Genomic DNA, 22,457 nt, shown 5'->3' on the forward strand with positions numbered 1-22,457 from the left:
TCCCCCAACCCCCTCATGGCTGCCCCACCCAGGTCAGCTCCATCCGTTTAAGAAAAAAAAAAAACACATGGGGAAAACCCCCAGACCTCAGCATTCCTGCAGCAGCCTTGGGGCTTTGTGGAGATCGTGCAGAGCCCGCCCCGCAGCAGGGATTGGCCCCCGCCTGGCAGGAGCCATGAGTCCAGGGGGTTTTTTTTAGGATTTTTTTTTTTTTTTTAAAGGGCCAGAGTTGCAGCAGGTGGGGCAGCTATGGTGGGGGGGCTGGGACAGGAGGGCTTGTGCAGCACCCCCCATGCAGCGTGGGGCAGTGGGGGGCAGCAGGGATCACCCCCCCACACACTCGGTGAGGGGGCTGTTTTTTTTAACAAGTGCCAGGAGCTGGGGTGGGCAGGACAACCATTGCAGGGCTGGGAAAGGGGCAGGGAATGGGCCTGGCTGATTTGGAGATTTGGTAGCAACCAAATCTCTGAATCAGATTCAGCCAAATCGATTCAGGACAGTGATTTGAATCACCGAATCAAATCACTGTCCCCTGAATCGGCTGAATCCGAAGCAAATACTAGCCACTTCGCACAGGCCTAGAAAGTAGGGCTGGAAGGGACCTCACAAGATCATCTAGTCCATCCCCCTGCTCAAAGCCCGACTAGACCATAGCAGCCAAGTGTCTGTCCAACCAGCTCTTGACAATTTCCAAGGATGGAAATTCCAAAACTTCTCTAGGTAGCCTGTTCCAATGTTTGACTGGCCTCAAAATCAGAAAGTTCCTCCTCATCTCCAACCTAAATTTCCCCTGCTGCAGCTTGAGGCCATTGGTCCTAGTCCTATCTCCTACAGCTATAGAGAAAAGCCCACCTCCACCCTCTCTATAAATCACCCTTCAGGTACCTGAAGACTGTTATCAAATCCCCCAGTCAGCCTTCTCTTCTGAAAATTAAATAACCCTATTTCTTTGAGCCTTTCCTCAAGTCTTGCTTCTCAGGGACCTAATCAGTCTTGCTTCTCAGGGACCTAATCACTTTTGTTGCTCCTTCACTACACTCTTTCTAATCTATCTGTATCTTTCTTGAAGTGTGGTGTCTAAAATAGACACAGTACTCCAGGTGAGGCCTCAACACTGCTGAATAGTGAAAGAATCACTTCCCTTGATTTGCAAGAGACACTCCTGTTAATACAACCTAATACGCTGTTGGCTTCTTTTGCAACAAGAGCACACTGCTGGCTCACATTCAGTTTAAGATCTACTGTAACCCCCCCCAGATCCTTCTCTGCTATACTGCAATCTAGCCAGTCAATCTCCAGTCTGTATCTGAGAGTGGGTGTGGACCACCCCACCAAATGCCCCCCGCCCCCATGGTGCACAGCCCCTGCTGCCGGTGGCAGAAGCAGCAGCAGCAGGCAGAAGGCCCTCTGGGAGCTCACAGCCCTGGCAGGCAGAGCTCATTGGTGGTGCATGGCTCCGGCTGAGTCCCGGGGGCTGCAAATGGCAGCATGGAGCCAGCCGGACTGGTCCACTGGAGTGCAACTTCAACTCAGACTGGGCTGGCTTTGTGCTTGTGAGCATGCTGATCCAACAAGTTATGTATCCACCTTACAGGTTTTTCATCAAGTCTGTATTTCCTTAGTTTGTTAATGAGAATCTTCTGGGAAACTGTCAAAAGCCTCACTGAAGTCACAGTATATCACATCCACTGTTGTGATGGGGTTTGTTTTCTCTCTGGGCATATCTTGTCTTGAAAGTAAAAGGACTATCACCATATTTAAAGTGTATGCCATCTTTTCTTGCATACCACATGCCCCCCAAGAAGATACACGTCTTGTTTTGGGAAGGCAGAATGAAGAACAAGAGGGAAAAAAAAGGTTTCCTCAGAGTCATGGCTGAAACCTTAGCCACAGAGCAGGGAGAGATCCTACTCTCCAGCTCACTCACCCTCTCTTTTGTATTTGGGCAAAAGCTTGAGTTAACGCTCTCATAGCTGCTATCAATTTAGCAGCACCTATGAGAAGACTAACTCAACTCTGGCTGAACAGTGGATTTGGCCCCTGTTGCTTGCAGCTGTGGAGAGAAAGGAGAGAAGCTCAGCACAGAAAATCAGCTTCCCTGCTTAAAACGAGGGCCCCAAAATTGGAGGGCTAATTTTGGGGGAAAAGGCATGTGGTATGTGAGTAAATACAATACCACTGGATCATCTCTCAGAGGGGTCGCTGCTCAACAGGGAACCCATGCCTTCAAAATGAATCACTGGATAGAAAAAGGATGTGGAACCCAATATAGCAAAAACCCATGTAGCAAAAATCTTCCTTTCATTCACAGAAAAGCCAGAGTAATTGCTCCCAAGTTGTAGAAGCTTGATGGGAAGCCTTATAACAAAGCAAGTGTGAAGGAGCTGATAAAAAGGGATCTGTGATCCCTTAATTTTCTTAAATTAATCTCGAAATTAATTTAAAATTGGATGACAAGCAACCTGCTGCTGCTCTGCTGTTCATAGAATCTGGAGGGATGATATACTATTGCTAGTCACAGACAGGCATGCAATTTCCCAAATATAGGAGCTATACAAAGGAAAACAGACTGGATTTGTGCCTTTTTACTTTTTTATGATGTATGAAGATTTACTTTATAATTTATGAAGGCAAGTGATAAAACAATTGCCCTCTATTGTCAGAACTAGAGGTCCTGTATTCCCCTAGAAGACTACAGAACTGGCAGAATTATGACAGGAGAGATGCAATATAAGAAAAGTTAAAAGAGAATATATTTTGTCACAAAATTTAAACCTCTGCAGTTTGAGGGCTTTTGTTTATAAAAAGATATACAATTTAACTCAAATGCCTGAACAAACATGGGGAGAAAGCATTTTTTAATAAAAGTAAGGGCTGGTCATGCTCCCATTCATACCTTAGAGCTTCCAATGAGGCCAAAAGAGAACACTGAACAGTCCAGATGTTTCATGTTAAAAAGGGGGAAGAAGGAGAAAAAGCCCCCCAAAACTTTAAAAAGCTGGAACTTTCAAATCTTTTCTGGGAGTCAAAAATATAATAAAGTTACAAGACCAATCCTCCTTAGACACTGCCATCACCATTAGAGCAGATGGTAGAAAACTAGTTTCCCCAGCTTCCGCCCCACCACATACACAGTGGTGTGGGTGAGGTAGAGACTAACTATGGAAAAATCCACATAATTGAGAAGACAAATGTTGAACAGTTATTTTATGTTTTGAACTATACAAGGAAAAAAGTTAAATCTGCCAAGTGGCCAGAGTCATTGTGTATGTGCATTAGTATGTAGGAGCCCAGTCAAGCTTCAGAAATGTAATGCTTTTATCTTCGTCCAGTTTGTGCTTTGATAGTTTATCTGTTTTGTGAGCACGGCATAAAGCAGTAAAAACGCTAAGAGACAAAAAATGGTCTCCCAGTACTGTATATATACATTTAATGTTATAGATGGGGCAGGTAGCATGTTGTATTATTAACAATGATCAACATTTCCTATTCTAAGATCATTTTCTATTGCTGATAAGTATGTTCCTGATTGGTTAAAGTTTGATACATCTATTATGTTGGGTGTCTGTCTCAGGGAATTTAGGGGTTTTTTGGGGGGTTGTTTTTTGAAGTTTAAGATTTTAGCCAAAATGTTTCAGCCATATGAGAACAAGGCTAGCGAAAAATGTTTTCACCAGAGAGTTCTAACATGGATGAAGCAACATTTCTTTCAGGTGCTTTAGCAACACCATTTTTTGGAAGTAGGGGCTTGAAAACTGGCAGAGGAGTAGTCTCTAACAGTGATACAATTTCTGATGTTTTGTGCCTGAATTGACCAAATTTGGCAAGCTGAGGCTTTATAAAAAATTAGTTGTTTTTATTTCATACTTGGTAAAAGCTTCTTTGATGCAGTCTAAAAAATTCATTTTTCTAAACATGCTCCAGCCCAGCACTGCACCTTACATTGACCAGACTACACTTGGACTATATTCCCAGTGTTACAAAGTAAGCTCAAGTCTAGGGTTGCAGTGGTAAAACCAACATTTTCTCTGCTGTTATTGCTCCTTCTGCTGGGAGGCTGGACATCAGAAATAAGAATAGGGACTTTGTCTCTCCTACATCCCTACAAGCTGCCTTCTAGTGTCTGGGCAAAAGAAGAGGAAGATGTTTGATTTGAAATGTAAATGAGCCAATAGCCACAGTGATGAGAGGGAGAAGAGATTGGGACAAGGAACCCCTTAACATTGGGACTGGAATCCAGGGTGGGGAGAAGGGAACAGAATGAAACAGACTTGTGGCAGGGACTGGGACTAGAAATGCAACTGGGATGGATGGCTGGAGTCAAAGGAGTGAGAATAGAAAAAGAGCCAGACGTAAACAACTTAGAACTAGTTAATCAGGAAGACTAGGAATGGATGGGAAACTAGGATTCAAGATGGAGCTCAAAAAGGGGAAACTTTGGCCCAATAGAGAAGTGACACTGGGTGAGAAGTCTGGAGTGCATACAAACTCACTTGCTGGGGAGAATCGGACTGGGACAAGTAGTCAAAACAAGCAGAGCAGAAGAGTAAATGACTACAGAGGCCCAATCCCCTACACAGCCTGGAATGGAATCAGAGATTCCCAATTCTCACCATTATTTTATTGTTAGCCAATGTCTGTGAAACACATTGACATAAGCAGACCCAGGGTTTTGAAAAGGCTTGCCCAGCTCCAGCCATAGCTGTAAGGAGTGGTTGCACAGGGACCACACTTGGCCAGGGACTATGGCGGCAGGTGGGTTCCCCCCTCCTTGCACCTGCTCCCAGGCTGGTGGGGAACTTGTGAGGGACTAGACAGGGAGGGGGAACCCACCTGCTGCTACCACGGCTGAGCCTGTTAGCTCCAGCCAGAGTCAAGAATCCCCTCGCAGTCCGGCTCCTCCTCCCTTTCTGCTGTTCAGCAACAGCTTCTCTATTAAGGCTTTTATAGCAAAAATCTGCATGCAGATCACTGGCACCTGTGAAAGGGTTAACAAAGGAGAGGGCAAGTGAAGCTGATGAGGGGACTCCACCCCAGGTCCCCACTGACAGCCTGCAGCCCCTAGGTGAGCCCACACCGTGGCAGATAAAGCAATCTGCTCTCCCCTCCCATGAACCAACCTTCTCCTGCTCTCAGCACATCCCCCTCCTCAGCAGCCCCTCTGTGCCCAGGGCACAGAGTCATTTCTAACCAGAGCAGTGATTCTCAACTGAAGCACTCTCAATTTCAGAGAAGTGATGGAGGGTGCCTTGAGTCTGAAAAGGTTGAGAACCACTGATTTAAAGCAGGGGTGTCAAACATATGGCCTGTGGGCCAGATCCAGCCCATGGAGCTGCTCTACATGGCCCACCAAACACCAGAAGTTGGGGGCATGCGGCAACGGTGGTGGTTAAGGCAACAAATCGTGGTGGTGACAGCTGAACAAATGAGGGCAATGACAGCAGAGTGCATGGCAGCAGCTTCAACCTCCACTGTTTCCCCCCCATATTGGTGCCACAGCTGAAGCTGTCACAATGACACAGGGCATGCAGTGGCACCAGCTCCTACAAAAGGCTGCCTCTGCCACGTGCTATGCTGTATCCACTGCCACCTGCACATGCATTGTTTCTGCCACTGCATGTTCCTCTGCCGCCACCTGCTCCTTGTGCCCTGAGAAGGCTCCAGCCTGCAAGGATCCCTGTGATCTGGATCTGTCCCAGGGCCCAAAGTGAGTATGACAACCAGGATTTGGATTTCTATTGACTTAAGTTGCAACTGTGAGTGCTTGGCACTTCTTCAAATAAATCTCATGGTATCGAGTCAGGCACACAGAAAAATGATGGCATAAAGTCAGCAAACACTTATGAAAAGCTTGTTTTAAGCAACTTACCCAGTACTGCACAGGAATGCAGTGGCTGTGAGAGGGACAGACTTTTGCTCCAAGGCAACAGTCAACTGCCTTAACCAGGAGATCAGCTTCTCTCTACCTAAAGACCCTGTCTCATTCATCATAAACCTTCTAACTTGAGGAATAGATGAGGTGTCCTACAGATAACCACCTCCTTCACCACGGTCCTGATTTACTTTCAAAACAAGTCAGTTCCATGCATCAAATAAGATGTGAATCTTCTGAAAAACATAGCAAGCAATCATGTGATTAAAGTCTTTTGCACAAGCATTGTGACAGAGAACACTGTCCAAGCTCGACTCTGGTACTCTCTAAACTTACATTTGTGACTGCATGTTATTTAGATCATTCGGAAGGGAGAAGAAAGCCCCGCATCAGACTTGAAGAACTAGTTCTAATTAAACAGCATGCAATAAAGATATAGAAAGATGTCCCAATAAACTGAACTAATTTATGCTCTATTCAGTAAACTCAGAGGGTCTAAGTTAAAACCAGTGGTATTATATGAGGTCAGTTACTCCAGGGATGGCTATCTTAAATTTCAATATTAAAACCATGTGCTTCTCTAAAGCAATCATTTAAAGTGCTTGATCTGCAAAGATGCTGAGTATTTTCTAAAATGGGGTGAACCCATCACACTGAGGATGGGAGCTAGCAAAATTCAACCAGTCTTGGAAGGAACAGGGTGTCTTGTGGGATCACACTGTAAACACACCAAGCAAATACTGTTTAAATAGGATGATTAGCATCTGAACATTTAAGACTTAATGCTAAATCATTTTTATTTATAAAACTAATGCTAACAATGAGGTAATACACCTAACCTCAATGCTTTATTACTCATAACCCACACATATCCTCTATATACAATGCTAATTAGTTTGTATTATAACATAATGTCCTTAATATATAGTAACGTGAAACCATTTCAATATTCCACCCGATGATTAATTATGTAATAGACTTGTAAAATAACTTTGAAAAGACGACATTTCATTTTTAAAGACTGTATGTGTAAGAGGGCAAATATCTGTACCAGAAACTAAGGATGGTTAAAGATACTGCCCTAGGACTTGAGAGATTTCAGTTCAATTCCCAGCTCTACTACAATTTCTTGTGGGACTTAGGGCAACTCAGTCTCTCTACTCCACATAACGTATTTGTTCCTTCACTCTTTGCCACAGAATAGGGACTGTCTCTTACTATAGGCTGTGTATATATACATACAGAGTACAACACAGTTCTCATCTCAATTGAGGCCTCTAGACCTTGGTGAAGTATTAATACCTGTAATTACTTAACAGACTAGGAGACCTTTGTAACACAGATGTACCCTGCATGGCACACCACACCAGCCACAGGCTCTAAAGCCATAGTAATACTTAAGTCAAGTCCTTGTTTCTATGGAAACTTGATTTTTGTATGGGATCCATGACAGCAGGACCTAAGTAATTCAACAACCAGTACACACACTGCTTCCAGATGCTTGCCTAACTGGATTTAATTAAAGTTCAAAGTGCTCATCTAGCGTTGATAGTCAACTCTTACTTACCTGGAGAACAGGTACAGCAGAGGCAGTACACGGAAATGTCTTAATGTCCTGCAAAGTTGCCTCCCCCAAACATGCAAACAACTGCCCCTCCATTCTAAATTGCTGATAAATCCTCCCATTCTGACCGCCAACTAATATTTAACAATTCTGGTGCTTGGAGCTTTGAAATTGCTTGCAGCCTACATTTGCATACATCTGCAAATGGCTGTTATTTATTAATAAACTAGATCTGAACTAAGAGAAAAAGAACAACCTATACCCCATAACAAACCCCGAGGTATTCCTCCAAGGTTTAACTTACGCACAGTCTCAAACGTTTTGGCTCTGTGGGCTGCATGTATTCTGCAGTGGCAAAATAGGATTGTATTCTGGTTTATGCAACTGGACCAGGTCCCATCTATAAAATTACCCCTGCTATTAATACAGAAAGGTTGACAAAAACAAAGAATTGCATTGTAGACCAAGTGTCAGCAACCTATGGGCCGTGGGCCATGGGCCTACAGCCTGCAGAGCTGCTTGATCTGACCCATGCCATGGCTGGGTCCTCAGTGCCTGCCTATCCACCTCTGACTCAAATGGAGTCAATCCAGCCTGCAGCCCTAAAAGGTTGCCAACTGCTATTGTAGAGAAAAGCAACTGTAACTCTCTGCTAGCTTAACATTACTGAAGCAACTGTATTTATTGTAGTGAAGAATCTGGCCTCCTGTGTCACATAGATGGTGATGGTGGAGGAGCAAATTCACAGCCTTATGAAAAACCTTAACTCTGAATTTCCTAACATCCAAACTTTGATGGTTTGGAGCAGTTTGACACTTAACTGAGAATTTCTTATCTTTCAAAACACTTAGAGATGTTCTCCAAGTGTTAAATTAAGGTCAGAAAGACAGATCAGTTACTTCAGAGAAGAACAAACACACACACACTTCTAGGACATTTTAGGAGAGTCTCCTAACTAATAAAAGAACATGAGCAAAGACAAACAACTGTTCAGCCCACTTTTTAAAAATGTATTTGAAAACTCAATGTTTGACATTTGTCAAGGGTGGGAGTGAAATAATCCATCCTGGATAACGTACACCAGAAGATGAGGAATTTGCTAAAAATGCCAAACATTATATATTTTGCAAACACTAAATATTTGCCTTCCATCATTAGCAGTCCTCTACTCCCATGTGAATATCCCACAGTGAAAAACAACATCTCTATGAGGGTAAAATAAACAGTATTCAGAGTTCCTGAAAGCATTACCTCAGAATTATTGCACTAGATTTGACTGCTTCATCAAAAGGGCCAGGAGCCATTTACGGTATTTCCCTGCTTTATTTTTCCCCTATCACAAACAAGAAGAGAATCTGCAGAAAGTTTTCCAAGGCCCAAAAATGGAACTAATAATCAGGAAACCTTCACTGCTCATGCCACACAGCTCCCACTGCTAACACACTACTTGGCCTGTTCATGGAACAGCAGCAAAACTACCTTATTTCTGTTTTGTCATCCTGTGCAGCATCCCCCAAAAGGATAAGCACACACTGAAAGGGCCGACAGATTTGAATCATATCAACCCCAGGAAAATACACAGGCAACATATTTCTAGACTGCCACTAACCAGAGAATGTAGGTAAGGAATGACCCAAGAGACCCATTAAAATTTAGGAATGCTCAATTAAATCAGTGAGTCTGGTCCAACAGCCTTTAAACTTCTTTCTCATTAAAAAAAACCCTATATGTAGATATTAATATATAGATGTGCATCTATATCTATATATCTATATCTATATCTATATATCTATATAGATATAGATATATAGATATAGATATATAGATATGTGTATATTTGTACACACACACAAAATACATTTTTTTTTAAATATGTCTGTATGTTTTTTCTAAACAAGACAGTTTCGAGACTGTTGGACCAGACTCACGGACTTAATTGGGATGTGCTGTTGAGCGTGGAGAGAAAGGGAAGGGTGAGATACTTAACTGCTTCAGAGATCTGAGGCCCTAGCTACTATTTCTGCAGGGATGCCTGGACTTTGCAGGGGACCCAGGCATCCAGGGCCGCAGGAAGCCAGTGCTGCTAAGTTTCAAGACCCTGTCTTGAACCTCTGACCTCAGGGATGAAGCACCAGTTTGGCCCCGCACCACAGCTCACGGAGGAAGGCAGAACAGCAAAGCGAGGGGCCATGCCAAGGAAAGGTCTCCTGCTGTTGGCCCCCGATTAGCCTGGGGCTCCCAGCCCCGATTGGATCCTCCCACCTATATCAGGCTTCCTGTTTCCCGGGGAAACTATCTGGAGAGCAAGGTACCTACCAGCCTCAGCCCTCCCTGCTGCTTCCTTACCTCGGTGCCATGCTTATATAGAGACATCATAAGAACATAGCTACTACCATCACTCCATGCAGTTGACCCCGTTTTCAATATGTGACGATACAAATCCTGGATACATCACTGTCTGCAACTTCTTACTCCGGGGTGGGTGATACTAACCAAGTTAGTGGTTGTAAACCAGGGTGCCACGAGAACCTTCAGCCGAACTGAGGAGTGGCTGCAGCAGACAGGTGCACCTGCCCACATTACATTATGCAAGCAGGCACCACCACTTCTGTTACAGCCCTTCCTGGTTCGGCTTCAACATGCCTCCTGAAAACGGAGGCTTGCAGGGCACTTCTATCTGATAGCTGCAGCATTCATCTTCAGACCTCCACAATGACAGGGTAGAACTGCGCACCTCCGTTTTCAAGAGTCATGATGAAGCCAAACCAGAAAGCTACAGCAGAAGCGCTTTCTGATGCAGTCATTTCTCAATTCAGCTCCCAATGTGCCTCCTGAAAAGAGGCGCATGGGGCAGTTCCACCTGTCCCATGTGCCTCTGTTTCTAGGACATGCTGTGCAGGGCTGGACTGGGAATGGCTTTGACAAAACCAAGTGTTCCTGCCAGAGCCACTTCCTGATCTGGCTGTGCAGAAGGTGCACAATGCATTTCCACCTGGCTGCAGTGGCAGTAAAGTAAATACAATTATGATAAAAATCGATCAATCAATTAATAACTAATAACATTATTACAGTGCTTATATTTTAATATTCATAATATAGATACATTAGTTGTTTAATGGGATGCCATTAAATTTTGAAAAGTTTTGAAGGAGTGCTTTGAGTTTAAGAAGTTTGAGAACCACTGGAATAAGTAAGAAAAAAAAGTCAGTAAGTCATCTTTCTCAAAAAGGGTATTTAGTTATTTTGGTTAAGAGTAAGCACAAAAATGTATGGAGGTGCTTCTTGATCATGATTAAACAGTTGCTTAGAATATCTTTACTTCTCACTAAGGCTGCATCCCTTCTTCTTGCACAGGTAAGCTACTGGCACTAAAGGAAAATTACCTGTAGAACAATACTAAGAAAGCTGTAAAGAACACAAACTTTAGCTCAGCAAAATCTGAACTGATGCAAGAAAAGAGCAGACAATGAAGTGGCTCTGCCTGAAAAATAGGTTGCCTAGAAAACAGTTAAGCAACAAAACTGGAAGAGGTAGGCCAGCGTAATTTTCAGAGGTGAGATTAAATTAGAAGGTTTCTGATATTACAGCAATATTTCAGCTTTGTCAGCACGAAATATCCATCTCCAAATAATTTATAAATGAGAAACAAACTGTTTAGTTATAAGAAGTAGGAACGATTAAGGTAAGTTAGTGGAACGGAAAACAAGCTTCCCACAGAATCATAGTTTGATGGAAATTTTGACTCCCATAAAAATATCGATGAAGCGTTTAAGGAAGGTGGACTTCCCCTACATTCTCATAGTCTGCATGATGCCATCACCACTCTGCCTTAAGGAAAGGGATTCCAAATACAGTGGAAATTACAGAGAAATTATGTTCATTAATGCTGGCAGCATAATCGTGACCAAATATTGGGAAAGTGCCTCAGAAAAGACTGTTGAAAGTTACACATCAGGAACAAAATAAAATTCATAAAATGCTACTGGAAAATACTGAAAGGGATTTCAGCTTTTCCAGTGTGCCAATGGCATGAAGTGGACAACAGTCACTGTGCCCCATTCTATGAGAGAGAGAGCCTAAGACAGAAAATGAAGCTTAAAAACCCATTTTACTATGTGGCAGAGAGAAATTAATAATTTGCACCTTGCCTTAGCGTCCCCATCTGTCAAATCAAGTTATTTCCCCACTTTTACAAACTGCTTTGAAATCTAGGCATGAAGTATTCAACATAAATATGAAATATTATCGTTATGAGTTGAGGATAGTAATGAACAGAGGCAGTTTCACCATTTGACTTTCAGACAAAGAATGTGGTCTGAGATGGTCTGGGAGAGCAGATACAACAAACTAATCATCAACCTTTATCACTTTAAATGCTTGAGAAACGTTGTCAGCTTTAGAAAAATATTCTCTACTAGCTAGAACAAGAACGGGGAGTTGGAGCCCTGGAGGTCTATTCGATGGTCATGTTACTAACTGGAACCCTAGCCAAGGGAAACCAAACCATGCCTCAGTTTTCCAGTCTTTAATACAGTCTTAGTAAGTTGATTATTTCAAAGAGGCAAATTCAAGCTTCACTGTTTATAAAGAGCTTTTGTTTGTAGTGAAATTCTTGATATCTACAAAACAGAGCCCCAAAGCAGCACAGAGAGAAGCACAGACAGAGATGAAACTGGAGACACTTCCACTTGTAGAGCAAATGGATGCAGGATATAGAACATGCTCCTGATTATGACAGACTGATGTACCAAACAAAACTGGTAAACTAATTTCTCCTTTCTGTTATTTGAGGGGAAAAAATAGCAGTAAAATGGAGATTTTCAAAACACTTATTTTTTTTTTAAATATTAAGAGATTTAAATTAAAAAGTCTTTAATCTAGATGAGGCAGAAGTGACTCAGTTCAAACAAGCATCTTTCTCTAATGTTTCCCAGTTGCATACGGCAATTTCCGAACATGGCAAATCAGTAAATAAAAACACATTCAAAGCATCTGATGCACATCCCTGAGTCAGCCGGAACAAATACAAGACAAACATGGGAAAGCTATGATTTCAACCTACTCAGAGAGTCGGAATGGAGTTATTTCATGCTAATTTATGTTGTCCAAACATTAATAGGAAATACCCCTTCAATATACATCTAACAAAATAAAGGAATAGAAATTTGGTTCAGGGAAGAGGTAGATTGAAGCACATCATTTATTGGCAGGGGAAGGGGTCTTTGCCTTCTCAGTGGTTAAGTATAATACTATCCAAGGACACACCATATGGATCAAATCTTTATGCAAGAGAGAAAACTGGCAAGATTTCAAAGTTCTAATTCAGCTGTTACTATATTGTGAGAAATGAGGAAGGTCAGAAAAACTAGAGGATCTCCTCTCAGGGGCTTAGTTTATGTCATTTGATCAATTAAGTGACTAATACAGCATATTTAATATCAGTGCTTCTCAAATTCACCATTTAGATACAAATTCAGCCTGAAGATGGATTTTCAGGTCCCTATGCTCCACTTAATTTCATCCTACATCCAATTTCATGAAATACTGAAGAGCTATATAACTTGTAGTGAAGGCAATATAATGCCTATCCTTTAATCACTGTTCACAGACACTGCCATTAAATATTTAAAGACACTAGTTCTTCATGACAGCAAGAGTAGGAGAACACAAATGGTATCTAAGACCAAATAAAAGACTACAGACTAGAAGTTCCATTACTAAAATATAGTTCTAAAACCCAGGGAGATGCTGCTTTTTAACCACTCATGCTGAGACAACCACTTTACACAAAACCTATTTCCCTTTGAGGGACCATGTGAGGAAAATACATTCAGGTTCAGATCCTGTGCCTTGTTTAGAAATGGGAAAGTAAATAAGCTAATTCAATAAGTGATATAACCCCTCACAAGAATTGTCTTGATATTTTCTGAACAGAAGCAACATACTGTGTATTGTCACTGAGGTCTATGGTAAACCCGATAAGCTACAAAATCCATAGGTTTCTGTTACCACCCTTTACTATTCTTACCATTCTGTTCTTCCAGTTCATTACCAATTTGCTGCCCCATTTGTTTTTGCCGGGACAAAACTGAGGACAGAGTATCAAGCCCAGCATCTTGCTCTGCATAGAAAAGAGGAAACAAAATACATGAGCATTCATTGTTGACATACCAAATGGCATCCCAAAAGGATGCAAACTAATACATAGTTTTAAACATGCCAGAAGACAAGTGAAAAGAAAGATCTGACTTGTGTTGAAAGAGTTAAAATACATTAAGAGAAACATGAACGGCATGAAATTTAATTCTTACAGCCATAGCACTTTTAGATTATAATAAAAAATAATGTGCATAATAGGTAATTAATTTGTCTGCTCCAGTTGGGACATTCAGCCAAAGATCCCAAAACTCCAGGAATTGAACATACTGCTATTACTCAGTCATAAATGCACTGGATTTTCTGGCGCGCACATAAGGCCTCTGATTAGCCTTTTTAAATTTTCCAAAGAGCTTTTAACATGACTAAAAGACAAACAGGTGATGCAAGCACTGAGGAATTCAAATAGTTTAAGCTGTGAGAGGCTATAGCGTGCATGGAAGAGAGAATCTGAGAACATTGGCAGAGCCACATATAGAGAAAGCAGCCACAATTTTAAAGTTCCCTCGCATGGCTCTGTTAGCACTCCCAAGTCCAAACCTGCAACACACACTGTTATTCCAGTTTGTGAATAACTTTCAGCCTTGCAAATATACTTCAACTGCAACGTGCTGCTCTTCCTGCTCAGGACTCCCACAAGCAGAATTGAGGGGTTCCGAATACAAGAACTGCTGTGGTTTGCCACTTGCTGAACAGCAAAAATATTGCATAATGCCAGGCTGCTTGAAGAGCCAGATACTACTTAGCTACAGCCCAAGAATTAAAGGTCAAAGGTTGATCTGTACAACCAGAGTCTATAGCTTTGTCCAGGGCTGAATGTCCCCCACCTTACCTGCCAAATAATCTCTGCAGCTTTCAAACCTACATACATGAATATATACACACAGGGATAAATTTGATATGCACCATATGTTAGCAGTGTTTGAAGTTGACTCCTGAACAGTCAAAATAAAGCTAATGCCGTTCTCTTGACCTACAGATCCAAACATCAGTTCACATACAGATTAAATGATACTTGATTATCTAGAGATTTATTTAATTTGATCATCCTCAACATCCCTAAACATTTAATTATGTGCAGTATTACCTCATTTACAATGTAATGCATTCAGACTGGGGAAAAGGAAATAAAGGGAGTTAGGCACTTACTACCAAAAAAAAATAAAGGGGCTAGGTTAACTCCATAAAGGCCCTATTAATAATCCAGCCTCAAGGAATACATCAGATTTTGTAACCATAAATTAATTCTTATGTACATCATAAGATCCTGATTCAACCAAGTCTATAATATGCATCAAGCTGTATTTCAGTATTTCCACTTAAGTAAACAGTATTAGTAGTGGCCCCTGTTGAAGTCAAGAAATACTGACTTACTTAAAGCTAGACATATCCTGATATACCTTGCAATTCCAGGACAAATCAATCTGCATCCAGTGAATACTCACTGCACAGCTGACAGAGGATGCATATGTACATTAAAATAACTTGGGAGAATTCTCCCAGATTTTCTCTCATGGTAGGAAACACCCCCCCCCCCCCCCCCCAAAACTTACCTAGAGCCACATGTAGAGACACTAAATGTTGAGGCCCTGAAAAATGGAAAGTTTGCAGGACTGACACTGTATTGTTGGGGGGTGGGCCTAAGCAGACTTTTCCAGGGGCAACCAAATGTCTGTACAAGGCCCAAGCTGATGTCACCATAATACTACTTGTTTTGTCCTCCACACTCTCAACTGTACTGGCTGTTTGTATAAAAATATTTTATGCTGCTTTGTGTGACCATTATAGGCCAAGAGACCCAATGTACATCTTCACAGAAGTCTGCAAACTTGGCACACCAAGACACAAAATCTAGTTGCCATTTACCAGGATGAAAAAAACGATGTGGAAAAATATTCCTTGTCTGGGGTGAACAAGTGAGCAGAATTTGAGCAGACTGCTTTAAAAGAATACTGTCAAGTGATACTTTTCCCACAATAAGCTTAAGAATGTGATGCCTTTACAAACAAAGGAAAGCAGAAGTAGGCGAATAGTAAGGCCAATGGGCAAACATTTTTTAAACACAGAATAGCTAATTCTTTGAGTGAGAGACCAAAAATACCACACTGAGCTACAAGGCCAAGGGTTCTTAGGTCAAACAGTGAATCTAATCCAAGGTGTGAATTTACATAAAATATTGCAAATGTTACAAATTACATAAAATGTAAAAACATGACAAAATATAAATTGTAATATAATATAAAATAAAAAAGGTTCTACCTTGTATGATTCTCTGCTGCTGCTGTGTGATATCATCAAAGCTAAGGCCTCTGGTTTCCTCAGATTCTTCCAGGAGCCATGGGTTTGTTGCACCTCGTTTGACCCCTCCAGTCATTAGGCTAGATCTGAAAACATTTTTAAAGCTTAAAATAATTCCTCAAAATAAAAACTGTGTCTTCTGTGCTTTCCCCCTCAAGTAACTGGGAATCATGACGCTACACTACATACTACATACCATTCCCCCAAATCTCATCCGCCAGAGAACATACAATTACCACCTTTAATTTCTGAGCTTGTATGGCAAAACACACCTCCCATGCTACATTACCATGTCAGAAGAGAACAGAGAACGCTAGTAAATGAATCTGTAGTGGATACAATTGCCACGTGTCTAACAAACACACTAATACATGCATTTAACCATGCTATTCACATATAAAATGATACCTTAGAAACAGCTTCAAAACACACTGAGAAGCGTATATGTGCATGCATGCGTGTGTGTGTGTGTGTGTGTGTGTGTGTGGGTGTGTGTGTGTGTGTGTGTGGGTGTGTGTGTGTGTGTGTGTGGGTGTGTGTGTGTGTGTGTGTGGGTGTGTGTGTGTGTGTGTGTGGGTGTGTGTGTGTGTGTGTGTGTGTGTATATATAGAGAGAGAATTTTTTTTTTTTTAAATCAAGACGCAGGGTTAACACTGCAGAGATACTGAAGGCATCCTTCCTGCAGCACCAAAGTTCAGTACATTAGCATGGATTTAGATCACACAAATGCACTATTACTTTGCAGCAACAGTCAAGTCTCACAAGTAACACTTCTGCATTTTAAAAAAAACATTAACTCTCCGATTTCCTTTTTCATATTTACTTTCCTTTGTTTCTTGGTTCAACTTAACAGGAATAAGAAATACGAAAAATCTTGTTCTTAAATGAAACAGCCATTTAAAAAAAAATGACTTGTAGGCTGTTGCTGTTACAGACTTTTCCCTTAGTTATAATGGAAAATAAGTTTTTATTGTGCCAAGTTACATAAATCCAAGTAGTGAAATAACTTCACGTAAATATTTCTCTCAGCAGCAGCAGATTCCCATCCTTGCAAATGCATGTTGTTTTATTACTTATTCTTATTACAGGAAGAATACAATACAAAGTATAACATACAACCTTTTTGCATCCAAAACTGGAATAAAATTTTTGGGAGTATTGGGTATGAAAGGATCTCAGGAGTGGGTTTTTTGATTAAACTAAAACAACCCAGTAAGGCATTTTTTAAACAGTTCTCTATGCATCACTATCAACCCCTAAGACATTTTTACTACCCGTCTCGGATAATATGAGTATGCTGTTACTGCATGTAGAATCAAAGCCAAAATCTAACACTTTTTAAATCAAAGGAGTTTCTCACTTTTATATCTGGATGCGAATCAGGTACCATACAAACTTGTATACATGTACAAATCTTGTGGATTCTATGAATAAAACACATAAATTGGGCTAACTGACCAAAATACCAGAAAACGTAACCAAAATTAATTTTATGCCGTCTGTGACAGGCTGTTGCCACACAACATTGCAGAAGATTCATTAACATTTTATGCCAAGCGCATTTCAAAGTTAAGAAGCTGGTCCAGCCACTCCGTGAGGATTTATAGTGAGCCAGAGACCTCTGCTGGCTAAAAGCTAGAACCACCACAACTGAAAAATATTTTAACATGGCTCTAAATCAGGAAAGTTCAACAACTCAATGGCCAGGCTGCACATCACAGGGGCTGCACTAGCACAGGCCACATGCTGCAGGGGCTGCACCTGCAGGGACCATGGCCCTGCCACCTCTCTACAGCAGCAAGCTCCCATGGCACCATGTGTGTAGGGGGGTAGCTCCCCCTTTCCCCTGCTGTCCTGCATGCAGGCAACCCTGCCCACGCTACTGCACTGCACACATGGGCAGGTGAGTGCCCTGCACCCACTTCCTTGGCTCCAGACTGCCTTGTTGCACGGTGCCACAGGCTCCCCCTGCACTATGCAGTGCTGGCCTGCTCCCTGCGGGCCACCAGTTGGACAGTTCTGCTCTAATTCAGCACACTTCCATATATTTCTTTGGTATTCATCTGACATGGTGCATTTCATTTTGCATTCACTGCCCAAATTAAAGCCAACATGACACTACCACAATGAGTTTCACTATTAAGCTCTATCTTTTTGTTGAAAGTAAAAAGGATTTGCTAGGATCAGGCAATGACCTCTAGTTTTTCACTTTAAGTTTCAAAACAAACCTAAGTTATTGACTGATACAGTTATGAAGGTAATTTTGGTTTCAGTGGGACATGAGTCTAGAAAATACTTTGCTATATTAACTAGTTTTCATCATTGCATTTTGGAGTTTAAACCCTCCAAATTTCAGACTATTACCAGCTTTTGCAAATATAACTAAAATTGCAATTGTATGTCTCTAAAGACTTCTTCAAACCACTTAGCACAATAGTTCAGAGAATATACACAACAGCAAAACAGTGCCATATTTTAAACTTACTTAACAAAATAAAATCAGGAATATACAACTTTTTGCTGTGGCTGCCAAACTGGTTAGCTAGCAAGAATTAAAATATATTTGCCATTTAGAAAAGCCAACATAAGCAAGTCTGAAACAATTTGTGATACTGTCCCTTCTTTTAATAACCTGCCCTATTCTTCTAGTTTTGGTCATGACAATGGATCTGCCTTTTACAATAATCTTTTTGACATGTTTGGTAACTACCTTCCCATACAACAAAGCATAACTTCCTACTTCCTCTGATCTTACCATGTTTCGCTTTGGTGGTGTGAAGATTAAAGCTTATCCAATTAGCCACCCACTGCCTCCGCCACGTTAATCACTTAAATCTTTGAAATTGTCACAGAGCAGTGGAGTGTGTAGATAGCTTTTGATTATAGGAGCAGATTTAACTAATTATAAGGCTTAGCAGTGCACCCAAATATAAAAGATGGGGGGGGAGGAGGGTTAAAATCAGGGGGCTAATGTCACTGCTTAACAAGTGAGGACTTAACTTTCAAAAGCATTGTTTCACTGATAATTCTTATAAAACTTCCCAAGTAACTTAGATTAGTCAACCAGTTCTTACTCTAGACCAAGGCCACACATTAAGACTGGCAGCTTTGGAAGAATGATCAGCAAGACTGAATTTTAAACAAAACCTTGGTCATATGACAACTGCTGAATAACCGAACATTCCCTTACAGATACCACTATATAGTGGTTCTCCCTGAAGTGTCCAGGGTCTAGGCACCACAGCTTGGATTCACAGACTGATACTTAGAAGGATCAGGACAAGAATAATTGAATATATTCTCTTGTTTATATACCCTGAATGCCTGTTTAAGTGATTAATTCATATTTTAGGCAGCTCTTGGTTTTTAGAACAGCATTGGCTGATTTCACAAAGAGACAAGATTCTCCCAAGGCAGAGTACTGTAAGTCTGGGTAGTATTTCAGTGTCTCCGCAAAGTTTTCCCTTTAAGCCTTACGTCAAAGTCCTCAGCACTCCTCCAAAGGAAGAATATCTGCCCATCAGCGTTGCTCGCCTTGACACAGAAAGGGCTAAGCCAGGGGTGCTCAAACCTGCAGCACCATCATGTTTGGCTTGCCAGGCTCCCCACAAGTCAGGGCATTTAACAGTGGGGGAATAGTGGCCATTAATACGGTCGCTCCTTTCCCCACCCCCTGCCAAACTCCCAAGCCCCAATTCACTGTGACAGGCCGAGTTGAGCTGTGACCCCCTTCCTCCGCAGAACTGGGCCATAACCCCCTCACCCCACTTCTGGATGAGGAAATATTTCCCTGCACTGACAGGGAAATACGCTGGGTTAATTTTTGTGTCTATTGCTCTGCTTCCCCCCTCTACAGCTCCCACCACTGTTCTGAAATAGGCACATATGTCTGGAGCAGATTCTATTGCAGATGACTATAAAACGAAGAAGCCATTCAGGTAAAAGTCTCACTGAAAGAAAGTACGAAGAGTTGGTCAGTGACGGCCCTTCTACAGCTGAAAGCTTTATAAAATATGCTGGTATAATTAGTAATCAGAAATAGTTACAGTAGTATAACTACTCAAACAGGCAAACCCCTTTCACAGTAACACAAATTAAACAAAAATGACTCTCCTGAAACACAATGTACATCTACACAAGAGTTATAAATTCACACAACAGCTTATACTAGCGTCTCCTGCGTTCCCTAAGCACTAACATACTCCATGTTCAACAGCCCAGAGTATCACAATCAGATTATTCTAATCCAGATTAACTTCAAGAGTAAATCAACATTTCCTTTATGTCATATTTGGCCTTTCCATGGTGCCTTCCATGCAAGATCTCAACTAAATTATCATAGAGAATCCTGGAAAGGGTGAGTTGGTAATACAGTCAGTGTTAAAACAGGAAGCTCTGATTTCCACTGTCAATTGCTATATTAGGAGATCTCTTACTCCCTTTCTTCCAATAAAAGGAAAATGATTCTGAGAGGAAACTACAATGTGGGTAATCATATCAGAGGCCATTGAAGTAAAGGCAGCTTCTCTGTTTCTCCATAATCTATTATTGCTGTCCAGAAAAACAGATTATGCTGCTGTGATCAGCACCTAATCTTTCATGCACCTGAGACAAGAAACTCCTTTTTCTGTTTCATTTGAAGACTACTTCCCAGACAGAGCAGCACAGTAAGATGAAACATTAGCCTTTCATTTCTGGAAACATGGTCTCAAAAATCCTTGGTCATAGGACCAGGGACAGAAGGCAAATGGGGTACACAACGAGTGGTCATTCCTCAAAGACACAATCCTCAAAGCACAAAAGAAAAACTATTCCCATGAAGAGGAAAGGTAGAAGAAGGGCTGGCAAGCCCTCCTGGCTCAATAGGGACATCGCAGTCTTCTTGAAAAAGAAAAAAAGGGGTGTACACACAGTGGAAGCTAGGGACAGTCCTCAAGGAGGACTACACAAAAGTGGTCTGTCCTTGTAGGGAGATGATTAGGAGAGCTAAGGCAGTGACTGAGTTTAAGTTAGCCAAGGGAGTCAAGGACAATAAGAAGTCCTTCTTTAGGTATGTAGGGAGCAGAAGGAAAACAAGTGGAAGTGTGGGACCCCTACTTAACACCTTGGAACAGCTGGTAACCGACACTCAGGAAAAAACTGAACTCCTGAATGCCCACTTTGCTTTGGTATTTCACCAGACCAAGGGGAAAGACAAGTGAGATAAGGATCACAGGCGGCATGGTGGGAATGATAGCCTTCCCACTGTGGACGCTAAGCTGGTGCAAAACCAACTAGAAAAGCTAGACATTTATAAGTCAGCAGGACACACGAGAGTGCTGATGGAGCTGGCTGAGGTCACTGCAGAACCCCTGGCAAAACTCCTTCAGAAATCGTGGCACACAGGGGAGATCCCTGAGGACTGGAAGAGGGCCAACATTGTGCCCATCTTCAAGAAGGGGAAGAGGGAGGACCCCGGCAACTATAGGCCAATCAGCCTCACATCCATCCCAGGGAAAATCCTGGAAAAGCTCATCGAAGAATCTCTGTGGGATATGCTTGTTGAGGTTAGGATTCTGAACAGCAGCCAGCATTGCTTCATCATGGGTAGGTCTTGTCTTACCAATCTCATCTCCTTCTACAAACAGGTCTCTTGCCACCTGGACACAGGAGAGAAGGTCAACATTATATACCTAGACCTCCAAAGAGCTTTTGATCTAGTATCCCACAATATCCTTGTGCAAAAATTGGAAGGATTGTAGGCTTAACTATTCAACAGTTCAGTGGGTGGAAAACTGGCTGCATGGTAGGACCCAGACAGTTCTCATGAACAGATCTGTGTCATCCTGGCGAGAAGTGGCCAGTGGTGTCCCTCTAGGGTCCGTGCTTGGACCAGTGCTTTTCAACATCTTTATCAATGATTTGGATGTGGGGATGAAAAGCTCACTAGCCAAGTTTGCGGATGACATCAAGTTATGGGGGAGCATGGTCACGCCAGAAGATAGGCTGCAGATACAGGCGGACCTGGACAGGCTGGGAGTTGGGCAGACCGGAACCAGATGAAATTCAACGGTCAGAAGTGTAAGGTGCTCCATCTAGAGGCAAACAATCCCCAACACACCTGCAGGCTCAGTGGTGACAATTTGACTTGTACCACGACCAAAAGGGACCTAGGGGTAGTGATCAATCATTGCATAAACATAAGCTGGCAGTGCGATGCTGTGGCCACCAAGGCAAGCAACACGTTGGCATGCATTAACCATTGCATCTCATGCAAAACTAAGGAAATGATACTCCCACTGTACTCCACACTGGTGAGACTGCAGCTGGAGTCTGGGCATGCACTTCAACAAGGACGTAGAAAAACTTGAGAGGGTCCAGAGAAGAGCCACATGTATGATCAGGGACTTGCAAGGCAACCCATATGAGGAAAGGCTGAGGGACCTGGGCATCTTCAGCCTACAGAAGAGAAGGCTGAGAGGGGACTTGGTAGCAGTTTACCGCTACATCAGGGGAGTACATCAAGAACTCGGTGAACAGCCATTCACCAGGGCACCCCTGGATAAAACCAGGACCACTGGACACAGA

The 22,457-nt window shown here is 42.1% G+C and overlaps 1 protein-coding gene across 2 annotated transcripts in view; it reads right to left on the reverse strand.

Annotated features, from left to right (window-relative positions):
- Positions 1-22,457, reverse strand: part of STX8 (syntaxin 8) — a 223,742-nt gene that overhangs the window by 170,774 nt on the left and 30,511 nt on the right. For both annotated transcript variants that reach the window (XM_019502123.1, XM_019502116.1), the window contains exons 5-6: positions 15,852-15,976; positions 13,465-13,557 (exon numbers count right to left, since the gene is read on the reverse strand). In XM_019502123.1, coding sequence (XP_019357668.1) covers positions 13,465-13,557; positions 15,852-15,976 — 218 coding nt within the window. The remainder of the gene's footprint in view (positions 1-13,464; positions 13,558-15,851; positions 15,977-22,457) is intronic.

Source organism: Gavialis gangeticus, unplaced genomic scaffold (assembly GCF_001723915.1).
Source record: "Gavialis gangeticus isolate Ggan-Ray unplaced genomic scaffold, GavGan_comp1, whole genome shotgun sequence".
Classification (NCBI taxonomy): Eukaryota; Metazoa; Chordata; order Crocodylia; family Gavialidae; genus Gavialis; species Gavialis gangeticus.